Consider the following 23,122-nt stretch of genomic DNA (forward strand, 5'->3'; position numbering starts at 1 on the left):
GCTCCCGGCCATGGAGAGCGGCGGCGGCGGGAGGGGCCCGGCGGGGCAAGAGGAGCCGCCTCTCCAGCAGCCGCTGCCGCCCGGAGAAGCAGGGGAGGAGGAGGAGGAGGAGGAGGAGGCGCTGCTGCCGCCCGAGGCCGAGACGGACTGGAGCTTCGTTGACGGCGAGATGGAGGCGGTGGCGCTTCGGGACCTGCCCACCGCCACCATCGCCTGCAACCTAGACCCGCGCGTCTTCCAGGACGGCCCGTGCCGGGTGAGCGCGGCGGGCAGGCCCGCCCCGCGCCGGGGGACGGCCGGCAGGGCCGCGGGCCGGCTCCCTCTGCCGGCGAGGAGCCGCCGCTGCGCAGCTCGGCCGGCTTGGGGCCGCCGCCGCCTCAGGCCGCTCGTGTGGGGAGCGGCGGCCTGCGGCGGGGGCGGGCGCCGCGGGCCGGCGCCGTGCGGCGGCTGGGGGGTGAGAGGCGGGGGGCGGCCCGCCTCCACCGGGGTCTCGGCGGGCGCCTCGGTCTCCGTGGCCGCCCCCTCCCTCAGGAGGTGGCGGGGCCGAGGCTGTGGCTCTGCGTCCCCCCCCCCGCTCTCCTGGCATGAAGCGAGTGCTGGGAGGGGCGGCGGCTCCGTCCCGGCTGGCCGGCCCCTCCGCCGGCGCGGCGTGTCAAGTCCCTGTCCTCGGGTCTGACCCGGAGGCTCGGTCCGGCGGATCCCCTGACCTGAACCCGTAGGTCAGGGCGAAGAGGTGCATAGACCGGAAGGGAAACTAACTGCCCTCCACCTCTCTGTTCAGAGCGTTGCGGTCATGGGTTAGCGGGGAACAGCAGTTTGTTGATGCCCCCGAAGGCGTTTGGTGAGACACGAGGCGGAAGGCAGCGTTTGGAGACCTGGCAGCGCCGCAGGCCGTTAGTAGGCAGGGCTCCGAGGGGACGCAGAAGCTGCCTGCCTGCAGGCAAAGGGAGTTGTTGGGTAGCACACACGGATCTGTAGCGCTTGCCTGAGTTGAGGACCACTGTGTTTAAAAAAAATAATCAAAATTACCAACCGTTGTTCCAGAGCAGAGAAAAGTAACAGCAGCCGTCAGAGGAATACTATAAACTCTCTGAACTAAACTGCAGCTCTAGGTGTAATAAGTGGACATCAATATTTTAGAATTGCTTCTCATGTTATATGTGGCCTTCTTGATGAAGAAGGAATTCAAATCAACCTTAATTTTGCATCCTTTTACTTGTCGCGGCCGTTGTCAGAATTAGAGAATGAATGAACTAACTTTTCTCTTGGTTTTTATAGCTGGTTTTGCTATCAAGCTCTTATTTTCTAGTGACTTTGATACTGAAGGAGATGTTTAGTTTTTTAACAGATTGAAATTAAATGAAATGGACTTGAAAAATTAGGCAATAATTGTACTGGTTTAAAATCCTATTAAAATAATTGGCTGTCTCTTTGTGAAAAACAACTTAGAGCTGTTGTGGTAGTAGTCCAAGAGCTCAACCCTGCTAACAGTTATAATGCATTAAAAATGAGCTGGAAACAGGAGATGCAGCTACATTGTATTCCAGTTACTTTCTAAGGTTATATAACTTTTAATGGCAATATATTTTTGTATTGCTTGAGACACCTGCAGGTGGATGGGAATGGCACCTTTATTGGGATTTACCCTATTTACTTGAATTCAAGTTCACTCCAAGTATGCTTAGGAAAACACCTATAATCAGTTCTGTGTAGTACCATCAGTTGCATGTAGCAATAGTGTTTTCTCAGATGGATTCTTGTGACCTTGAAGTGCATCTTTTGAAGCAGCAGTTAGATGGATGACAATGTAGACATATAATCCCATGCAAGACCAGGAGATACCTGAATACTTAAACCATTTTTCTGTCTTTCTTTTTTGATTCCAAAGAATCTCCGTCTCCCGACACTTAATTTAGATCAGGAGAAAGTCTTATGTGTCCTTAACATTACAACAGAAAATAGTTTTAACTACTTATTTTTTTTCTTGCCAAGAGCTGCAGCAGGGAAGAATGCACATTACTTAAAATAATAGCAAATTAATTTGAGGTTAATCATCTCAGCATAAACTGTGTTATCTTAACCATGGATGACAGCATGTACAGTTACTGCAGCATAGCTGTTGCTTTTAAAATTTAAATTCCTAATGCAAAGAATGGAATAATTACCTTGAACTTGAATAAATATGTGTATCCAAGAGGGAAGAAAAGTCTTTCTCAAAGCTTTATAAATAACGCAAAATTAAAAAAAAAGTTGAGGTGCTTGGGACCTGGTGTTTTATAAATGTGGTATGTGTCCACAGACTTTTAATAGATTGAAAAAACAGCTTAGGTTTTTGCTAACTGAATCTTGGCCATTGAAATACATAATTTAGCTTCAGTTAATACAGTTATAGAGATGGCAAGAGCTAACTCTTTGAAGCTGGAAATGTATGACTGCTGTGTAGGAAAACAGCAGATTCGGGGACTGGATACATTTTTAATGTGTTCTGTTGGCCAAATGTCAGGCAGTTGCAAAGAGAGAAAAGGTGGGATGAGGCACTAGGGCTGGATCTCGGACTGTTTGGATGTGTGACGGGTGGCTTCAGCATACTGCTGGTGGATGGTATGAGAAGAACAAGGTTTTATTACAAGTGGGAAAAAGATTAGTCTTCCATGCATGCATCCAGTTTTACCTTAGCATTTACTGATTCTGGAATCCAAGAAAATTAAGGTGTTTTGGTCTAGAGCGGCAGCTTAGCATCTCAAAACGATCCACAATAATAATTTTAAAAGGCTAGACTTCATCAGGGAGTTAATTTTAAGAAAATTCACTTAGTTTACTGTAGAGTGTATACAGAAAAATCAAACTTGCTTTTATCAGTGTAGCAAACGGTTGTGTGGAACTTTGTTTCTGTGATGATAAAGGAATTGGTAAAGGTATTGTAAAATATAACATCACCACACGTAGTGAAATGTTCTATGAATTTTGGTGTGTGCAATATGTTTTCTTCTGTTTTGTGAACTTCCTACTTTTTCCAACGTATGTGACGCTTCTAAAATACCTTGTCTACCATAGTTAGTGGTTTTTTTTTTTCTGTTCAGTAGGCCCCTTAATAATCCTGGATTGCCCTATTTGAGGAGGATTGATCCAATCAAAGGTGAGATAGGACAGCTAGGCGATGGCTGACAACAACTGTTGCTATTTTGCCCTCCCCCTTCCCAAACAATGATTTGCACTTGAAATGCTAGTTGTATGTTCTTGCTCTCCTTTTTTTTTTTTTAAATTTTTTTATTGAGGTGTTGATGTCGCAGTTGAGAAATCTGAAGTTTTATTGGGTTTGCGATCAATCTCTTAAAAATAGACCATCCTATCAAGTAAGGTAGTAGTTTTAGTAAATGACAGTTTGTTGTCTGATTTATTCTCATAAGAAAGAATCTGACTTGCTTAAATACCTTATGGCTGTTTTTTCAGTGTAGGTTCCAAAATCTTCCAGAGAATGCTTAAATACTTACTCTCAAGCTTTTCTAAAGCACAGTTAGAGGAATACCTATAGATTTTGCATCCTCTTTTGTTTTCACTGAAGTACAAGAAATTAATCTTAAATGAAAACCCTTTATCTGATCTTGAAGTTGTCTAATTACCTTGGAAAAATGCTGTTCTGATTTCCTGAAATGTCTTCTATCTCTAACCCCCAGCTTTTTGGTAGTTTTAATGTTGACTCTATGACTGAGGAATTGTAATTCTTTCTTAGAGAAAAGCAGTATTTCTTCAGATGAGTTTGACCTATTGTAACTGTATTCCCATGTACTCATTTAAAAAAAAAAAAGTGTCAGTAGCTAATTACCAGAGACAGCAATTATGCTTTTGCATATTTCCATCCTCCTCAACTGGCATTCAATTTTTAAGAGCCTTTTTATGTCAGCAGAGGACACTCGGGTCTTTTTATAGAACTTGTACTGTCAAATGGCACGTCCAGTAGGTAATACGCTTGCTTCTGTCATGTAATCCTGAAGGGATGTGGCATACTTCACTGATGACTTTAAAGTTCTGAGTACAGCCACAGGGGGGCTAAATAACTTCATTTATGCCCTGGTAGTCTCTTACTAAGTAGGTTACCTAGGTCTGTTCTAACTCTCACATTTCCATTTCAGCTTAATTGTAGACAAGTATCACTCATTTAATTTGTGAAGAGTAAAAGAGGAACATAAAGAGTATCTAGAAAGAATTAAACTTTGGGCTACTGAGAAAAGAATTGATTTTTAGGGCTAAGAGATGAAAGATTTTTGATGCAGCTAATTTTCCTTAGAATGGATTGAGTTCCTTAAAGTAATTTAAAATATCTATAATTGCCTTAATTTGTTAAATCTTGCAAGTTACTGCAAAATAATGAATGTAGGAGAAGGTTTCTCCTAATTAATGAAAAATTACATTCATAGCTAACTCTTGAAAACAGGCTGTTATATCATGATAATAGTTTTTCTCTGGAGCTCGCTAGGGAGAATCTTCACTGAAAGTTGGATTTTTAAAGAAACTTAGCCTGACTGCTTTTAAGTGCTCTAGAAGTAGGAGTGAGCCAGTCTCCTACAGTAGTCTGTGTCCTCACGTAACCTCTAGTGGCAAGCAAAAGTAGAACTGGCTGTGAAGCAATGTCTGTGATTATTTATTTTTTAAAAATAAAATATTATAATTGTGTTTGGAGATAAGGCCTTAAATAAGGTCAGAAATCTCTGCAGTAGTATAACCAAGAAGAAAGCAGTAGTGGCAGGTGTATTGAATCTTGTTAATGATTATCATAGCTTTAAAATTCTATTCTTCCTTTAGCTTTATATAGTTTCAGTAACGGGAAAAACTTGTTCATGAACTGGTCTGAAAATAAAGCCGTTGCTAAATGAGCCATGCTTTTAGAAATTCTTTATTGACTTGCAGCCTACTGGAATAATCATGAGATGTTGAATGTATTTTGTGTTTTTTAAATACTTAGATAATTACTTCTACTTTACAGGAAGTTTGTCAAATTTCTCAGGAGTATTTACAAAACTTTCTTTACAAAGTAGTGTTTGGGCTTTCTGGTAATCTCTTCCTGTCTCAGTCACATGCCTCATTGATCCTTTTACTTAAAGTTTGTTAATCCTCTTAGATCACATTTTAAAAAAATAATTTAAAAGTAAATTTCAAAAAGGTGAGTGTGTTTACACGTTTATATTTTTGTGATCACAGCTCTGGTTTCGGCAAAATATTCCCTAATGGGAAAGTAAAAATTATTTAATGGCATCTGTACTTTTCTGCTTATATTTTGAAGATTTTCATCCTTTCTCTGCCAGTGTTTTTCTCAAATAATTTTTTTGTCACAATGTTTACAGTTCTTTCTATGCTATTGCTTTCCAAAAAAGCCCAGGGTTAAGATTGTTGTTCAAAATCATATCCCGATAACCTGTTTTTACATTAAACAGTAAAATGATTAAGGATGACTTAAAAAAGAAAATCTTCCATTATGACAATTTTTGCAATAAAACTTCTGGAAGTATTTAGCTCTTGTACTTTCAGATGATGCAGATTTATTCTGCAGCTATTAACAGGTTAAGGGAGGCTTTTGAGTGACTTGAAATCTGGAAGCCATATAAATATAATGCTATGGCTGACGTAATAATCTTTGACGTTACAGTAGGGCATAATACCATGCTAATGCAGTTTTATGGCTCCTGGGATGCATCCAGTCTGCCAAGTGCACAAGCAGAACTTGTTCATATCTCTGCATCTGAGGACAAACATGAACTCCTGAGAGTCATTGGGATGCCTAACCTTCTCAGCTTCTGAGGGTCTTCAGAAAAAATGTGTTTTATCTAAAAAGGTGGCATACTTTATGAATAATATGAAGAGTTCTAACACTTTATACTGTATATGCATTCTGTATGGAAAACTTAGCAAGTCATGAAGAGGTAAATTATCCAGAGAGAGCAAAGTTAGAGTATTCCTCATTTTGAAGACAAAAGCTATATGCTTTATAGACTCAAAGTAAATAGAGATTTTAATGCTTGTAGTTTGCTTGGTGATAATGCTGTCCTGGGGTTTTTTTTGTCCATTCTTTCTATAAGAAAATGGAATTAAGCTATGAATACTGTTCTACATATTATCAAGTATTAAAGTTGTATTCAGTCTTGGTGTGTCTGTTTAGTTTAAGGATGGTGTCTTCAGTCTTCTCACTTGAGTAGCTTTTTCTGGTGTGTGAGCCCAGAGTAGGTTTTCTAGTTGCTTCTTCCCAGTTCTCATGTGGGATGCTGAGAGGTGATTTGAATAAATTTCAAATAAATAATTCAATAAAATTCAAATCACAAAGGTGATTTGAATAAGTTTTGAGCTGAATATACTATCTTCAGCTGGAGTAGAAGGATTTGAAGAGACTGTACAGTCTAAAATTCTTTGGTCAAGCAGTGCTTGACTGCTTTTTTTCATGTACTCTTGGACTTTGAGGCATTGAATAGTGATTTAATTGGCTTCCTTTAACTGTTGTCCACATATTAGTTATATTTCTTGTGGAAGTACAGATAATACTATAGAACTGTAGTAGAAAGGCTGATTTCACAAGGGGAGGGAGAATTATTTTCATTTCTGTAGCTCTTTATTGTGCTCAAGGCATTTCAGAGTGCACCATAACCAGTTGAATCCTTGACAAAATAAGGTGCTAACAGAGAACCCTCATGCTGCAGCTTTGAATATATTGGTCTTGTTAAGAGGAGACATTTGAGCAGGTTCAGGTTTATATCACACTTGGGCCCACTGTACGTCTCCTAGGTCAGGTGAAAATAGTGAAATACTTGTTTCTATGTCAAAAACCCACTACTAGTTAAGTCCTTAAAGTGTGCTGATCATTCCATTCTTCGAGCAAACAATGCAAACACCATTGTAAGTAGAAATAAAATGCAAGTATATAGTATTTATATAATATGCTAAGATAAGTCATATGTATGGGGTGAAAATAAGAGTAAGCAACAGTCAAATTTATCATTGGTTAGAAATAATTTCAGTAATGCTGCACAAGATGGTTGTTGGGTGGCTTAAAAATACCTAAAAATAAAAACTAATATTGTAAAATTGTCATTAATAGCATAGATGTTAGAGATACTAACAGAAAATATTTCCATATGATCCAATGCTCTAATCATTAGCTCAAAGTCTTGAAAAAAGATCATAGACAAGATCTGTGCTTCAACAAGATTAAAAGCTTTAATCTTCCTGGAGAATTGAATGGAAACTTGGAAGAACTTTGTCTGGTTTAAATCACTGTGCTCTGGTCATGCCAACAAGTCTAGTATACATTAAAATGCTATGGAGTGCATTTCCTTATATTCTTTATCTGTCTTTTTTTAGTAACAAACTTAGCTTTGTTCTTCAGCAATACTGGCACATACATACCTGTGTAAAAAGAAAAATATGAGAATAACTACAGAATGTTAAATGTGATACTAACTTGAAACTTACCCCAAACACATCCCAGTAACATAAGCATTAATAAAATGATTAAGATCAGCAATGACTGAACTGTCCTATGCAGAATAGGTTTAAAATTACAAAAAGACAGTCTTTTCAGCAGCAGTAATACAGAAAACTTAATTCTACAGCAGTTTGTTACTGAAATTGCTTATTAAGTTGGGCAAGTTTTGATAAGCAATGTTTATAAACTTAGAAATATAAGTAATATTGGTCATTAATAAAGAATATGCTTCTTAGTGTCGTAACTGAATGTCAGAAGAACTGAAAATGGAAAATGAGGAAAATAATTTAAAAATGGTTACACAAAGTTCATACATGGTACATTAAATAAAACCCAAACTACAGTGTCATTTCTGTTCTTTTATGTGTGAAAACATACTGGAGATCTGGATGTGTGGGTTTGTTTTTGTTGGGTTTTTAATGATATTCTAACAAAGATGTGCCGCCTTCCTCAACTGGGATGTTACTTAGTCTTAATTGGGGTTGGTTTGGGTTTTTTCCTCTTGCTGTAAGTATGACCAGGTCCAAAGCATGGTTATGTACTTCAAACTTTTCATGGAGGTGTTTCTCAAGTTAGTGAGGAAAAATTAAGTTTTTGTTGTTAATGTTGCTGCATCTTCTGATAAATAATCTAAGAGCTGTTTTGACACCAGTGTGGCAGGTAAAACAATGTGAAAGAAGAGTTGGTGAAGCTAATTAATGTTTTCTATGTGCTAATTTATAAAAATGTAAGATAATTCAGAAGCCCTGCTTTTCAGTGGGACTTCAACATAGTGAAACAAAAGTCTCACAACCATGACATGGAGACTGTAGGTGGTTTTTTGAGTTTGGATTTTTTCCCCTCAAGACTTAATACAGCTGATTATATAAGTATATGAGGGATGGACCCAACTGAGACTTTTGCAAGTAATGTAAGGATTTCACTTTGTCTGTGATGAGAGGTTTCTAGACACCTCTGGCCTAAAAGCAACTAGGAATGACTTTATAATTAATTACAGATTTTCCATTTAGATAGCCAGAACCTGCCCCAACCCCCAAGGGAAACTGTATTTTTTTAAGTCTGAAGAGATCATTCATGCAGTATGACTTACTGTAATCTGAATTTTCAGGCTTGTGTTTTTTTTTAAAAAACCAAACCAACTCCATTGAATTCTACCAAAAAAGTTTGAAGCGTAAAGGATTGTCATTTTCATGAGAGAGGGGAGGTGCGGGAGTGAGCCACTGTGTGGAATGTTTGTACTTTTATTTTTCTCATAGAAGCTGATAATATGCTGGAAATGCGTTAGTGAAGCCGAAATACTTGCTGTCTTCAGTGAACCTGAAGTTAGGACTGAGGTCTAAAATATGATTTATATTTTTAATTTTTTTGTGTGTAATGCATAATTAAACTGTGGGAGTCATTGTCCTAGAATGTTTGGGAGTCCAGGAGCCTAATATTAAAAAAGGGGTGAGACTGATTTATGAGTAGTATCTGTTAAGCATAGTGATTAGGGTATAACTTAATCTTCAGAGTCTGTGAAGTGCTGTTGCCAGGTTTAGATGGGAGAAGAGTAGTCTATACATACCTGGCTTTATACCTTTTGTCTCTTCCTCCAAGCATTTGTTACTGCCAGAGATAACTAGAATGGCTTTCTTCTTTTCATTAACTATGTGAGTCATTATTTATTACTGGTCCTGCTCATAAAAGCAGGGCTATCAATACTCATAGTGTGCAGTGGATTTCATTTATTAAAATGTAACCTCATTGTCCAAGATGAACTTTCCTCTTTACTTGGCAGATTTTCCAATAGTTCAGAAGTTAATAGTTAGATTTGAATTGTTTTTCCTTTTAAAGGTTTTCTTTTTTGGAGTTATTTTGACGTTGACCGACTTCCTGGAAGGAAAATGCACTCTTAGCTATTGAGCTGAGAGTACATTGCAAACCTAATGAGTTGGGTTTTAGTAACTTGTTGTTCCTGAAGTACAAAAGATATTATGAAAATGCAACACACACAGAGACACACTGTGAACCCCATTAACTGTGAGACGTCATATCTCTCTGATGCAACAGTGGTTTTAGGAGTAGTAAATGTGACCAAACTGCCCTATTACGAGAGTGAAGTAGGAGTGAGTTGAAAGTATTGCGATTAGTTTTTCCTACTTTTTTTCAACCTGGCGGAGGATGTTTCTGATGGGATAAACTTAAGTCATTTGTCAGACAGTTGGCAAGGAGAAGAATAAGGTGCTTTTGGCACTTCTCTCCTGGAAGCTACATTGTAGTTACCCTGTTGAGAAGCTGCAGAGAGCTTTCTTGAGGCAAAAAAAAAAAAAAAAAATGCTGGATTGCATGTTGGCTTTGAGTGGAGATTGTGGTGAGATGAGGTTTGTTTGATATATGTGTGTCTCTATCACACTATTTAAAAAAAAAAATAAATTTTGGTATCCTTAAAAAAAAAAAAAGTCAGACTGACTTTTAGATTCTGTATAGGCAAGTAAAACAAATCACTTTATTTTCTTTCATTGATGGAATACTGTTCTAGAAGCTTCCGTGAAGGTTTGGGCCTGCTTTCAAAACAAGGGACTGTCTGGATGAAAAGGCCTCTTAAAAATCAGGATGCTTTCGAAATAAAAACTGGCTGAAAGGCATGGCGAATTGTTTCTCTTTTTCCTAGAGGTACTGTTTCCTTTCTCTGTAGAGAGAGGAAGCCAGAGTAACTGAGCTGGTGAACTGCCAGAAGACGCAAGCTGTATTGTCACAATAAATTGGTTTTTTTCTTCTTTCCAGTTTTTGTAGGTGAAGAAGCTGTTCATAATCTGTATAGTTAAATAAAATACATCTGTAGGCTTCCAGTGAAAATACGAGAAAGGGAAGGTGTAACCCAACAAATGTTAATAATACGTGTTATGAGATGTGTTAAGAACAACTCCCATTTCTGATACTTCTTTATAGAATTTTGATAATTATTCAGGGCTGGTGGCATTGCTGGGAAGCAGTAGGACTAATGCATCCATTACTATAGAAAGCTGAGGCTACTTTTAGTCCTGCTTTTTGTCTAAAAGTGGAAATATGTATGTTGCAGACTGGTTTGCCTAGTTCAGGGAGGAAGATGAAATTAAACGGGTAAAAGAAGAAAAGATGAGAGAAAAACTAACATGTATATTTCTTGTAGGTTGTGATATTAAATAATGAGAGATATTTTCATGTGTCAAGCAGAACATACATACTTGTGGAGTATTGTGGAGAAAGCTTGTGTGCAAGTATTGGGGAGAAAGCTTACTTATGTGCGTGGCTTGTGTAAGCAAGAGGGCATCAATGGGAACTCATGAATGGTATCCAACTTCTGAGGTATGTGGATGCTTCTTTGCAGGATGGATTTTTTTAATCAATTTCCTGTAGTTAGACTACTTGGCACTTTGGCCATATCGCATCAAGCTGATAGCAAAGATCGGTTGGCTAATGGAAACAGTGATTAAGGGCTTGAATTTTCCTGAGGCTCTAGGGTGATAGTGAAACAGCTGCTGTTGCAGGCAGTGGAAAGTATGAATAACTCTTGCCTGGGGTTGTATAACCAAAAGAATAATCGGATCAGAGACTAGGTTAAATCATTGTGACTTCTATTAAAAATGCTGTTAGCCCATGTGTTCATGCCTCATTACAGCATATAATTTAAGGACACTAAATAGAGCCCACCTATTAGGCATGAATAGATAAAGCCTTCACATCAGGAGTCAGATATTTTTCTCTTGAGAAAGGAGTGGGGGAGAAGGTCATTTGCCTGAGAGGTGTATAATAACTTTGAACACATTTTAAAAGTTTTTTTTTTCTTTGGTATATCCCAAGCAAACTTTAAAAGCGATTTTAGTAACCTAGCCCATAGCAGATTAATTCTTCACAAGAGACTATTTCAGGAGAGATTGTTCCTTAATTAACTACTTGAGATGCAGCTATGTCTCTTGTTTTTTCCTTAGTAAGTTGCCAAAATAAAACTCTGTTCTTATCAATATTAGATTGCAATGATGAAGTTTTCATCTCCCCTGCTGAAAAAAGTGAAAGCCAAAAATTTCTATAGGAAGGGCGGGGGAAGCAGAAGATAGAATGAAATGCAGGACTGTATTGGTTTTCAGCAATGTTAATTGAAGTGTAAGTTCATAAACAAAAAACGTTTCCCTGAATATTCAGGAAGCTATAATGGTTTCAGGAGTTATTTTCTAGTACTGATCTATTTCCCCCTTTAATCAAAACAGATGTGTTCTTGCCATATAAACAAAGAAATTAAATGCATCCTGTTAAGTACCTTAAAAGCCAGTGGTTTTTGTTACCAGTAGTGTTTCATCAGCAAAATTACCCTGAGGCATCTCTGATTAGGTCAGATCATCATATGTCTATTTTGCTGGTGTTTTTAATACCACGATATTGCCAGTAGCAGTTGAAGTAATTCAGCCCTTGTGTTGCTATTGTGTGGCGGCTGCAATGAAAGGATTAGTTACATAGGAAGCTTCACAAACTTTGCAGACCGTTACGCTATTTGACTGTTAAAGCTGTCATTGATTATATTGTAGTATGTTTGCAAATACAGGTTACATAATTTATCACAATATCTAGTATGTCACTAACTTAACATGCCTGAGAAAACCTTACCAAAAATGCATGTGATTTAGGATAAAATCCAGACTCTTCTGTGGGTCCTTTTATTATCTTTATTAATATATTTTTTAAATGCTTTTGAAATTTCTAGGTGCACTTAGTATGTTCTTAGAAGTACAATAACTAATTGCAATTATATTGTACTTCTGCTACCCACTCAGAACATTCTTTAAAAATATTTTGAAACTATCTTCCATTCTTCCTTCCCTGACTCCAGTGGAAAACTTCATTCTTGAAAGTTCACAAAAATACCAGCTTGTTTCTGAACAACTGCTGTGGTTTTCTAAAGATTCCGGTGTTACAGTATAATTTTTTTCTTCCTTGACTTGTTTTTCCCTTAGTCACAGAAAACATATCAGAAGAGTGGTCAGAAGGTGAACACCCTAACTTTTACTTGCCTATGATAACATCTTTAATACTTAAGTTAAACAAATACTGTTGTCATGCTATAAAGAACTAGTCACTAAAAAAGCCCTGAAACACATGCTGTTTTCATACAGTTTAGTCCTTATCTTCCTTCTAACTTTGCACTCCCTCAAGTAGTAGTTTTGGCATAATATAGTTGCATTTTTTAATGATAGTAAATAGTTAATTGCATAAGTATTTTTCATTAGATTTCATCAGGATTATGGCTGTATCTTCACTCAGTATGACAGTTGATGTACCTGTCATAGCTGAAAAAAACCCCATAACAATTTAGAAAAATGTTTTGGGGACAACTGCATTACTTTTTGGAAATGAGAGCTAAAGATCTTTTTTAAAGAAAAAAAAAATCACTAAAATAAACATTAATGCTACAAGTTTAAAAAAAAAAAAGCCAAGGTAATATCTAGATTTATTTTCACCTGTTAACCATCTTTGTCATTTAAAGGATAAACTGGGTATCTTAGGTAAAATTTGGCACATGTATGGAGACTGAGTTTTAAATAAAAGCTATATTAAGTGCACCAGAATGCTAGCTGACAACATGCACCAAAGCATATTTGTCTAAGCAGAAATGCCTCGATCTCCCACTTTGGTTGTAGAAAACAGAAGCAGCAGGATTAAAAGTGAGAGGAGGAGGTCACTCCTGTCCTGTGATGAGGGAAGTGTTGATCAGTTAGGATACTGTGGAAGCATCCTGGCAACACTGGCCTTGCAATTTTGGAAGAAGCCATTCTTTCCGAGCATCTGTCCTGCACTCTAGGGCCCTTATCACTAAGGCAGGGACTCGCAGGGCTTTTGAAGGCTCTGAAGTAGGCCAAGTAGATAACAAGGCTGCAGCTGGATAGCTGCTGTGGGTTCTGAGTTGCTTCTGATAGCACAGTTCACAGTTTCCAAGAAATGCACCTTAGAATTGTCATCAGATTTTGCAGCATTCCTGGCATTAGGTTATATGTGTGCACGAGCTTATCCAGTGTAGTCAAACTGTCATTCCATTCTGGTGCGAATGAACTGGGTTTGTGTGAGAGCATTGCCACTTTGTCTCTTATGTTTGTTCCTTCCCTTCTGAAAATGCCAAGAATACTCTTAAAGCTGATGACAATTCTGAGGTCTGTGCATGTTCAGGGGAAACAAAATTAAAATTGCCAGCTTCTTTCTTGGGAACCTCTGAAGAGCTGCCTTCTAGATACTGTAAATGACAGCAAATTCTAATTTGCTAGCTGAAAATAATAATACCTACTATAATAAACCTCTGACCCCATAGATGATGCAGTCCTGAAGGTGTGTTGAAGCCTAAAAGTTATACAAAATGTTTGCTAGTCAAAGTGAATTAACCAGTACAAAATTATGTGCAGCTGCTTAATTCTTATGTGGTGCTGTGAGTCCATTTTTCTGCTCCATAATGCACAGAAGTTCAGGTGTTACAGAATACCACACTGATTTTGAAGCTTTTATCTCTGAAGGTGTTCTGAACTAGCTTTTTATTTAATAGCAGTCTTCCATTTAAATTAAGAGTATTTTAGTGACTGTCTTGTGGTAGATTCCTGTAGAAGTCATCAGTGCAGGAAGTAAACGGAAATACTGAACAGTCAAGCCCCATTGTAATTTGCAATACAGGGGTGATAAAGAAGGCATATGTATGACATTGTATGACATAGCTGGGACCTGAATTGATGCTATTTAGAGAGTCCTTTGGTCTGGGAAACAAGTGATGACACTGGTGTCTATTTTTTGAGGAGTGTTTCTTTCCCACAGTTAATCAGCTATTAAAGTTATTTGTAGTAGATCCATTCTTTTAAATGCCATGGTGAGTAATGAAACGGAAGGCATGTGATGCTTTAAAGTCTAATATCACTTCTAAATAAATACATTTTAAAAAATCCTAGATCGTAGGAGAACCAGACAGAATGATAAGAATTAACTTCTGATCACTTAGTGGTTGATTGTAAATTGGAAAGTAGAAGTTACTTAAATCTCTGCATCTGTGCTGTCTTTGCTTCCCTGTCTCCCTTCCCTAGACTAAATCTGGTTTAAAGTCCCACAGGTCAGTGTTTGGGACCTATTGTTTAACCATAATTTCTAGGAGGGCAGTTGCCCATCATCTTATCCCTAAAAAGTGCCCAAGTATACGCTTTACGTATGTGGTAAAGGATCCTGTGAAAGCCAGGTAACAGGAGAAAAAAAAGCCAGCTGCAACATTTCAGTGCTTCAAAACTGCAATGCAATACAGCTACTTACAGATAAGCTATTGGCAGTTTGTGCTAATGAAGTCCAAAAGCTGAGGTGGTGTCAGCGGAGGAGCTGAGGTCCCTTTCAGGCCCCTGCACACCAGGGCAGCTCTGTGGCAGGAGAACCTGCTGCTTATGGCACTGAGGAATTGGCATGGTGTTGGGAACAGTTACACTGAGCGGTGGTGTTATCTTGGAAGGTCAGCCTTGTTCTTTCTGAACAGTTGGACATATCCAATAGGAGTAAAGGCCAGGAAGACCAAGAAGTTAGCTGTGTGACAGACCATGAGGGTTTGGGGGAAATAGTAGTTGGATCTATAAATCTAAAACCAAAGAATGACCGTAAGCAAGTAAGTGCTGAAAAGTCTTAATGTGTCAACCCCAGCATGTCACCTTAAATTTTGGAGTGAATAACCTTATTTTTTAATAGATTGTATGTGGGACACCGAAGTTTACTACTGAACAGACAAATCTGATTGTATTTATTTTATAGTATATTGGAGCCTCATCCATGTCAGACAGAAAAGGAATTACTGTAATTGCCACATCCTGCAGTGGCATTTAATGACATATGAAACTGTGCAGTAGAGCAATTTAAAAGAGAATTGTTCCTAGTTTAGCAGTGTGGGATGGTTTGGTTGGGTTTTTTTCCTCTTCCCTATAAGGAAGAACATACCCTGGAAAGTTTTGTTATTGCAAGCTGGTGTATCTTTAATGTAACTGCTAGTTCCTGAGCCTCAAAACAGGCAGCTGACTCTTTCTGGTGGTTGATGTAGCTTCTCTTGTAAATTCACAAGACCATGGTTTCTTAACGGAACTGCCAGTAAGACTTTTAAAATTTTTTTCTCCCCACTTCTTTTTTCCAACACACTTAATCTTTTCATGTGTTTGCACATTATTGTTTAATCTCTCTTCCCTTCCTTTCCCACCTCCCTCCCCCCCCTGCTTGTTTTAAGTATCACTTTTTTGCTGACTGCTCTGGTTAGTACTTTGCATTGCATATTGTCCTATTTGAAGACTGTGTAATTCTTTTGCATTTAAATCTGCAAAAACCTTGTCGTAACACTTTGGTTGCGTAATGTAGAACTGGAAATGCTTGTTGTAAGCTCTTTTTTGCTCTGCTTGGCAGGTTTGAAATGTCAGCTAAAATTTTCTGAGTTAGCTTTAGAAACAACCAAGGTAGGGCTTTCCTTAGAGGCTGTCAGAATCAAGAGACTTTGAGAAGTGACCAGTCTGTGGTGGTTAAAAATACAGTGTTTATGAAACTCTGACTCCTAAAAGAGTATCTGTTAATCATGCACAAACTTTTTTAATGAAGAACACCTGAGCACATTAGTGTTTTCCTCATAGTCAAACTTGTGAAATAAAACACTTTATCGCCGAAGTTTTTTACAGAAGTAATTCAATCAAAACACAATTCACCTGGAAAAAATCGTAAGCCTTAACCGTTGGGGGAAAGATGTCTTTATTTCTGTATTTACATAAAGGCTAAGTATATGATAGTAGTCTTTCCTTTGACTAGGACGTTATTGTTGCAGTAATTTAATGAAGTTTCTCAGAAATACCTTGGAGAGTGGCATTAATAGCTAGCAGACTAAGAATAGCTCAGGGCAACGCCCTGAAGGGAGCTGTCTGCCTTTCTTCCTTGGCCGGAGAAAAGGCTTCATGGCTGTATTTTCCAAAACAGGGTTTGGGGGACTATGAGAACAAGTAAACCAGAAATTTGAAAGCACTAGGGAAACCTGAGCAATTACATCGTGTTTAATATCACACTGAAATTTCTTTATTATTTAACCTCCACTGGGAAATAGGAACAATTTTATAACACTGAAAACCTATTTTGATGGCAGTGTTTTACTTATATGTGTGATAACCTATGTTTCTAAAACTGGTAAAAAGGAATAGAGCATAGAGTGTAAACAAAGTAATTTCAAATGGGGGCTTAATGGAAGTCCAGCAGAACTTGCCTGAAGCAAGGACTGTAAATCTCTCATCAAAATGAAATTTGTAAGTCATATTCAAGCCATGAGAAATGTGAGCAGTGCTTTGTCAGACTGTCTGGGAAGGGAGGAATTGAGTAATCGATTGCCCTTTTAAGCAGGAAAGAATGTCTGGTGAGAGAAATCAACCTGTTACCCTTTGAATTGCAGAGAGGCAGCAGCTTAGATGTAACATCGTTTCACATTATTTATATGTAGTTTCACTATACCCAGAGCTTATCTGCATACTAAACAAAATTAAGTTGCCTTAGATTTCTTTATGAAAATGGGAGGAGATGAGGGTCCTGGGAACTACTTTGAAGACTCATTTGTTTAAGTAGTACCTTCCTAACTTGGGCTTGATCAGACAGTGGGTAACCAGAACTTTGATCAAGTACTGAAGTCGGCCTCACTGGCGTGTGGTGTGTTGAACTGACACCACAAGGGATTTTAGAAACCAGTTGGTCAAGTAGTTTCCTGAAACTTGTAATTATTTCACAGCCCCTCTATGTAAACAAACTCTTTGTAGTGTTGTGACTTCCAAGAAAAGAACACACTTTTAATAGAAGATGCAAGTATTGGCAGAGGCTCTTTCTAAATTTCCTTACAAAAAAAAAAAACTAGAAGAAAAATCCTGTTTCCTAGGGCATCTAAGGCTGGAGTTTTAGTAAATGGGATGTATAGAAGAAGGAGTGAAAAATACACATACATTTTGGTTTTTTTATAATATTTTTTTGGGAAAATAAGCATTGAAAATAAGCGTTTATATTTCTTTTCAAAATTTTTAAACAAAATGAAATTACACCCACCCGCCTGTCCCCAATCTACCCTCTTTCCCAGTTTCTCAAGACTTCCGTCTCGGAGGATTTGGCAGAGAAGATTTCCTCAGAGATGCTCCTCTTCAGAGGACAAGTAAATTTCTTGCCATGTGGAATATAATTTTCACCTAAATCTTGAATCAGGCCAGTGTTCATAATTACCAACCTTCTATAAAGAAGCAAGAAGAATTGTCTGAGAAACTCCAATTCTGTTTGAGTGTGTCTATAGATTTGGGATTCACAGAATCACTAAGGTTGGAAAAGACCTGTAAGATCATCAAGTCCAGCCATCAACTAACACCACCATGCCCATTAAACCATGTCCCGCAATGTCTCATCTACACATTCCTTGAACACCTCCAGTGATGGTGACTCCACCACTTCCCCAGGCAGCTTATTCCAGTGTTTCACCACTCTCTCAGTAAAGAATTTTTTCCTGATATCCAGCCTAAACATCCCCTGGTGCAACTTGAGGCCACTTCCTCTTGTCCTGTCACTTGGGAGAAGAGACCAACACCCACCTCTCTGCAACCCCCTTTCAGGTAGTTGTAGAGAGCCATGAGGTCTCCCCTCAGCCTCCTCTTCTCCAGACTGAACAACCCCAGTTCCCTCAGCCGCTCCTCATAAGACTTGTGCTCCAGACCCCTCACCAGCTTCGTCGCCCTTCTCTGGACACGCTCCAGCACCTCAATGTCTTTATTGTAGTGAGGGGCCCAAAACTGAACACAGTATTTGAGGTGCGGCCTCACCAGTGCCAAGTACAGGGGCACAATCCCCTCCCTACTCCTGCTGGCCACACTGTTTCTGACACAAGCCAGGATGCTGTTGGCCTTCTTGGCCACCTGGGCACACTGCTGGCTCATATTCAGCCGGCTGTCAACCAACACCCTCAGGCCCTTTTCTGTGGGGGAGCTTTCCAGCCACAATGTATATACTTCAAATGTATATACTTGACAATCTGTTTTCTCTTCCAACATACACGCTGAGAGAGGGTAAGTGTCCTGCTGTTTAAACATAGTAGCCCTTTCTGGGTTAATGGAAAGGGCGCTGGATCTGCTGACAGCTCTGTTCTTTGAGACTTCTTTTTGCAGGAGCTATTTGTATTTTCACTGGAGTCTAACAGCCTCTGGCTTTCGAGGTTGTCGAATTGTTGTAACTTGCCCTCATAGTCTTACCTTCAGTTGTATTAACAGGTAACTTGGTATTTATTGATAGTTTCGGGTTTGTCGTATCATTTTGGCAGCAACATTTGAAAGGTGATAAATCCCTTCTAAGAAGAGCTTACAAATAAGGATTTGATCCTCCTTTTGTTTAGGAAAGTGGCAAATGTTATGGCATTAACTTTAGCTGGGAACAGAATCAAGACAAAATAGTGATGTCAGGATCAGGACAAGCAAAAGAGGGTAAAACAGACTATTAAAGGATATACTAAGTCTAGTTACATGTCAAAGTAGAACTGTGTGTTAGCCTGGAGTAGCTTGTTTAGGAAAACAAGTGTGTGCATGTTTGCTATGATGGCGGTTGTTCTGGGTATAGGAGTGCTTGAGTTAACGAAACCGTATTTGATAGAGTGAAGTCACTAAAACATGCTGTTTGCTTTTAAAGAGAGTCTCAAACATTTGCAATTAGAAACTAGACAATGGGAATATACTCCTTTACATAATGTGTAGACTTTGTGAAATGTTTTCCAGGAAAGTTGTGTACAGCCATGAATCACTTATGGAAAACCCAGTGGAATGAATTAGTCAAATATTTGAGTGACCACCACCCTTTGCCTTCCACTACTAGGAAATAGTGCAGCTTTCCATGATTTTATACAAATCATGTGTCATAAATAAGGCTATAGTTAGAATAGCAAGCAATTACCGTTGCTGCTCTTTGACTTTCTCATAGCTTTCTAAAAAGGTTTATTTTGAAATAAATATGAAATTTAATATCAGGCAAAAGGCGTGGTTATTTTGGGGGAAATCTTCAATTTTTGAAGATGCTCAGGGAATTTCTCTGCTGTCTTCCCTGAACTTGCCTCTTCTACCTGTGTTTTCCTGCTGGCATAATTAAAAAGGGAGGGCTGCTTTCACTCTCCCTTCTGAAACTGTTACTTGTCTTCTCTCGTTTGACTTGTCAGGCTTTTACTTTCAGGGTAACAACTGAGCAAAGTCAAAGACTGCACAATTGAAACAACTTAACCATAGAAATGAAGGCTTCTGCATTGGTACTCCACAAGTTACGTATTTGATAATGTACATACATTTCAGTATTGATTACTGTTGTTCAGAGAACTGACAGAAAGTGGTATCCTCGTATGCAGTAAATTGGCCAAATATTTCTTTACTGGGTGGTAATGAATATGTATTTTTTCATGTAATCAGTGTAATTATCAGCCAAGTTCTGTAGTCTGTGTGTCTCACCCATGCAAAGGCATTGAAGTGTGTGAGCTTCCATGCTTTTTGCACTGGCAAGTGTGATCTGAACAGTGTTAATGATTATGGCATTACAAGATTAAAAGGGTATATCGGAAATGGCAGAAAAAGGCACATGGGGTGAGGGGACTGCAGCTTTCAGTCTTCCTTGGAGCGAATCCTGCAGCAGTTTTTGTGACACGGGCTGTTGACCTAAAAGCCTAGGGGAGCTCTTGGTTGTTTGGAAGGGAGTTGCTTGGACTTACTGACATCCTTTCATAGATAGGAAGCTGTGAGTGTTGAATTACTGACAAGTCTCACTTTTTGCTGCTGCTTCTTCCTTGATGAGAGCTGGTTTGGCCAAAGACGACTGCATCCAAGTTCTTTTAGGGGGCTGCATAGGAAGTTGGTTTGTGTTCTGGTTTTTTGTTTGTTTGGTGGGAGGGTTTGTGGGTGTTCTGGGGGTTTTTTTGTGGGCAACAGTTGTGCATGGATATATTGATTAGACCAGTTAGGTCTAGTGGAATAGGTTGGATATTTTGGGTTTTTTAGTAAGTGGAAGCTGCTGCTTTCACTTTTCCTGTTTAGCTGTACTGAACTCTGTCTTGCTAACTTACTGGGCTATTTTTGAAAGAGGGCAATGTAAAGGAATGGTGCTTAGGCAACTTTAACTTGGAATTTCTTTGGAAAGTGGATGGGTACCTCATTTTCAGTTAAGTACATCTGGAGAAATTTAATGGCAAGAAAGGGCTTTAAAAGTTAATTCTTAGCCATACAAGATACCATTGAGCTGAACACTGTCTTCCCCTGCTCTGTATATAGAACCAAGCTTGAACCTATCACTGCACTTCTCTATCCATTTGGATTCTTTTTTTCTCCTCAATTTTTGTCCATTTTATCACGCCCCAGATAGCCACTCGTAATTCTTTCTGTCACTTCTGGCCTTTGCGCTCTCATGCTTAAAACCAAAAATATGCTTACTGTGCCAAATACACTTTTCAGATGCACATCGCTTGCTCAGTATGCATTTCAGCCTTTATGTGCATGTTAGGAGATGGTCCTTCTAAATCATCCTTAGCCCTCACTCATTCTTAACTCTTGTTTTGAGCTCTGGAAACTCCTGGAAGACCAAGACAATTTTTTTCCTAAGTGGTTTTTATTTTTAAAATTTTATTATAGCATGTGGATTAAGTGAGCCCCTAAAGCTTGCAAATTCCTTTGTACACTAAGCGTATTTCACAGATCGTGGAACAAACATCTGTCTTACTTTGCATTTGTGACCTTGGCCATCACCTTTTACAAAGCTCTGAATTCTCCCTTCTTTACATCCTGCGGCATATGCTGATACTTGTTCTAGCTTCTCCGGAGGCCCACGTAAGCTGCCTGGCTGGCTTCTGCCAAGCAAAATAGCTGATGATCAAGTTCTGCATGCTTATTCCTTGGTCTTCCTACTCTGCCCGGTCCCTGATATTTTTACACAACTCTTTATCACAAATGCTGTCCTTTAACCTTTCATTCCAGTATCATACTTGATTGAAACTTGCTAAGAGTCTCAAGACAGTCCATTTTTTGCCTGCTGTCTGATGACTTTGAGAAAAGTCTCCCTATCACTTTAAGGGATATTTTTCTTCTGTGGATTTATACTTGCATGAAGGAGCTCTTTCAAAGTAAAACACAATGAACAATGCTTTTTTTCTAGATCATTCTTTAAAGGATTAAGTAATGTCCTGAGGAGATTATCCCTGAATGAAGTCTGAATATAGGGTTATAGGCTCTTAGTAATCCTCCGAATGAACGTAGAGTGCTCCTCAGAAATTCCTAACCTTTTAGGGTGCTATTTGCTAATGACTGTTTTCTTCTTTCCAGGTGAGAATGAACTTTATGGGCTTTCTAACATACTTCCTACATATACAGCAGTCATAAACACTCTTTGCTCTTTTCTTGTGTTTTCCAAAGAGACACCAGCTACTCTGGACTGAATGGTTTGTAGCTCCCAAGTGCAGGCTGGCTTTGAGGTATAGATGAGCGGGAAGGAATTCTAGTGCTGATTAGGCTTTCAGGTGGCATTACGTGAATTGGTGATAACTGAGCGTCATGGTTGGTCAGTTCAGGTTAACACCTTTGTTCCAGAATGTCAACTCTTGAACAAAGTAGAGAGGTTTCTTGGAGGGCTGTTTCTGTAGAGGGCTCCGTTCTTACCTCAGCAGGTTTATTCGTGATCAGTTTAAGATGCTGGTTTGCACAGGTGTTAGAGTATTTGAATAGCCTCTGTTTGTGTAACCTGTCCTTATGGACTGACAGAGTGCTATGCAGTTCTTATTTACTTGTTCTGGTTTTGCCTTTCATTAAAAATATTTTTTCTCAATGAAAAAACTTAATTAAATAGAAGTTGTTTATCTCTTCTGAAATGCTCTCAGCATATAAAATCATAAGATACTTACTTTTTTTTCATAAGTCCACTATTCTATTTAGGCACTGCAATTATGCAAACTTTTGGATGCTTGTTTTTAGCACTTAAAGTCATTTTTCCAGGTGGAATGGTTTTTTAATATGAATAGAAAAATAGTTGCCAGTAAATATACTCTATGAAAATGTTTATTTCTTTCCAGAATACTTGAATGAGGTCAAAATGGTAATCCATTTACTATGGAACATTCGAGTAAATTCCTTGCAGGAGTGGAAACATGTTGAAAAAAGACTTTAAATTTTGGAATATATTTGCCATATTAAAAAGTTTTCTGAATGAGTCTAGTTGGTTACTCAAATATTCTGTAGTGGAATTTCCAAATTACGACTTTTATGTTACCAGTCAGTGAACAGGAATTTAGTGTTTAATGCTTGGAAATGGAAGTGTAAGTCATGGATTTTTCCAAGGAAGGAATAAGCACACTGTAGGTATTTATTTTTCAGATGGTTGGCTGGAAAACTGTCACACATTGAATCTGTAAATAGCCCTTCTGTGACAGAGCACAGCTCTTTATATTCTGTTTGAACATATTTAGGCTACATAATGCAAGCATGACAACAGTTCATATATTTTAAGCTCCTATTAAAAAAAATCTTGTAAGAGTCTATTCAGTAAAAACAGCTACTTTCCTTCTTGGCATTGCTTTTGAATCTGTGTTTAAAAAGAAAAATCATCAGTGGGTTATTTGAATCTTTTTTTAATCCCTCAGTGGAGTAA

General features: G+C 38.6%; 1 protein-coding gene across 1 annotated transcript in view; it reads left to right on the forward strand.

The window, feature by feature from the left end:
• Positions 1 to 119: 119 nt before the first annotated feature.
• The window catches only part of RCAN1 (regulator of calcineurin 1), a 41,305-nt gene continuing 18,302 nt past the window's right edge, over positions 120 to 23,122 (forward strand). Inside the window, exon 1 of the mRNA XM_059836257.1 lies at positions 120 to 256. Within this exon, the coding sequence (XP_059692240.1) occupies positions 170 to 256 (87 nt within the window). The 5' untranslated portion in view covers positions 120 to 169. The remainder of the gene's footprint in view (positions 257 to 23,122) is intronic.

Source organism: Gavia stellata, chromosome 1 (assembly GCF_030936135.1).
Source record: "Gavia stellata isolate bGavSte3 chromosome 1, bGavSte3.hap2, whole genome shotgun sequence".
NCBI lineage: Eukaryota > Metazoa > Chordata > Aves > Gaviiformes > Gaviidae > Gavia > Gavia stellata.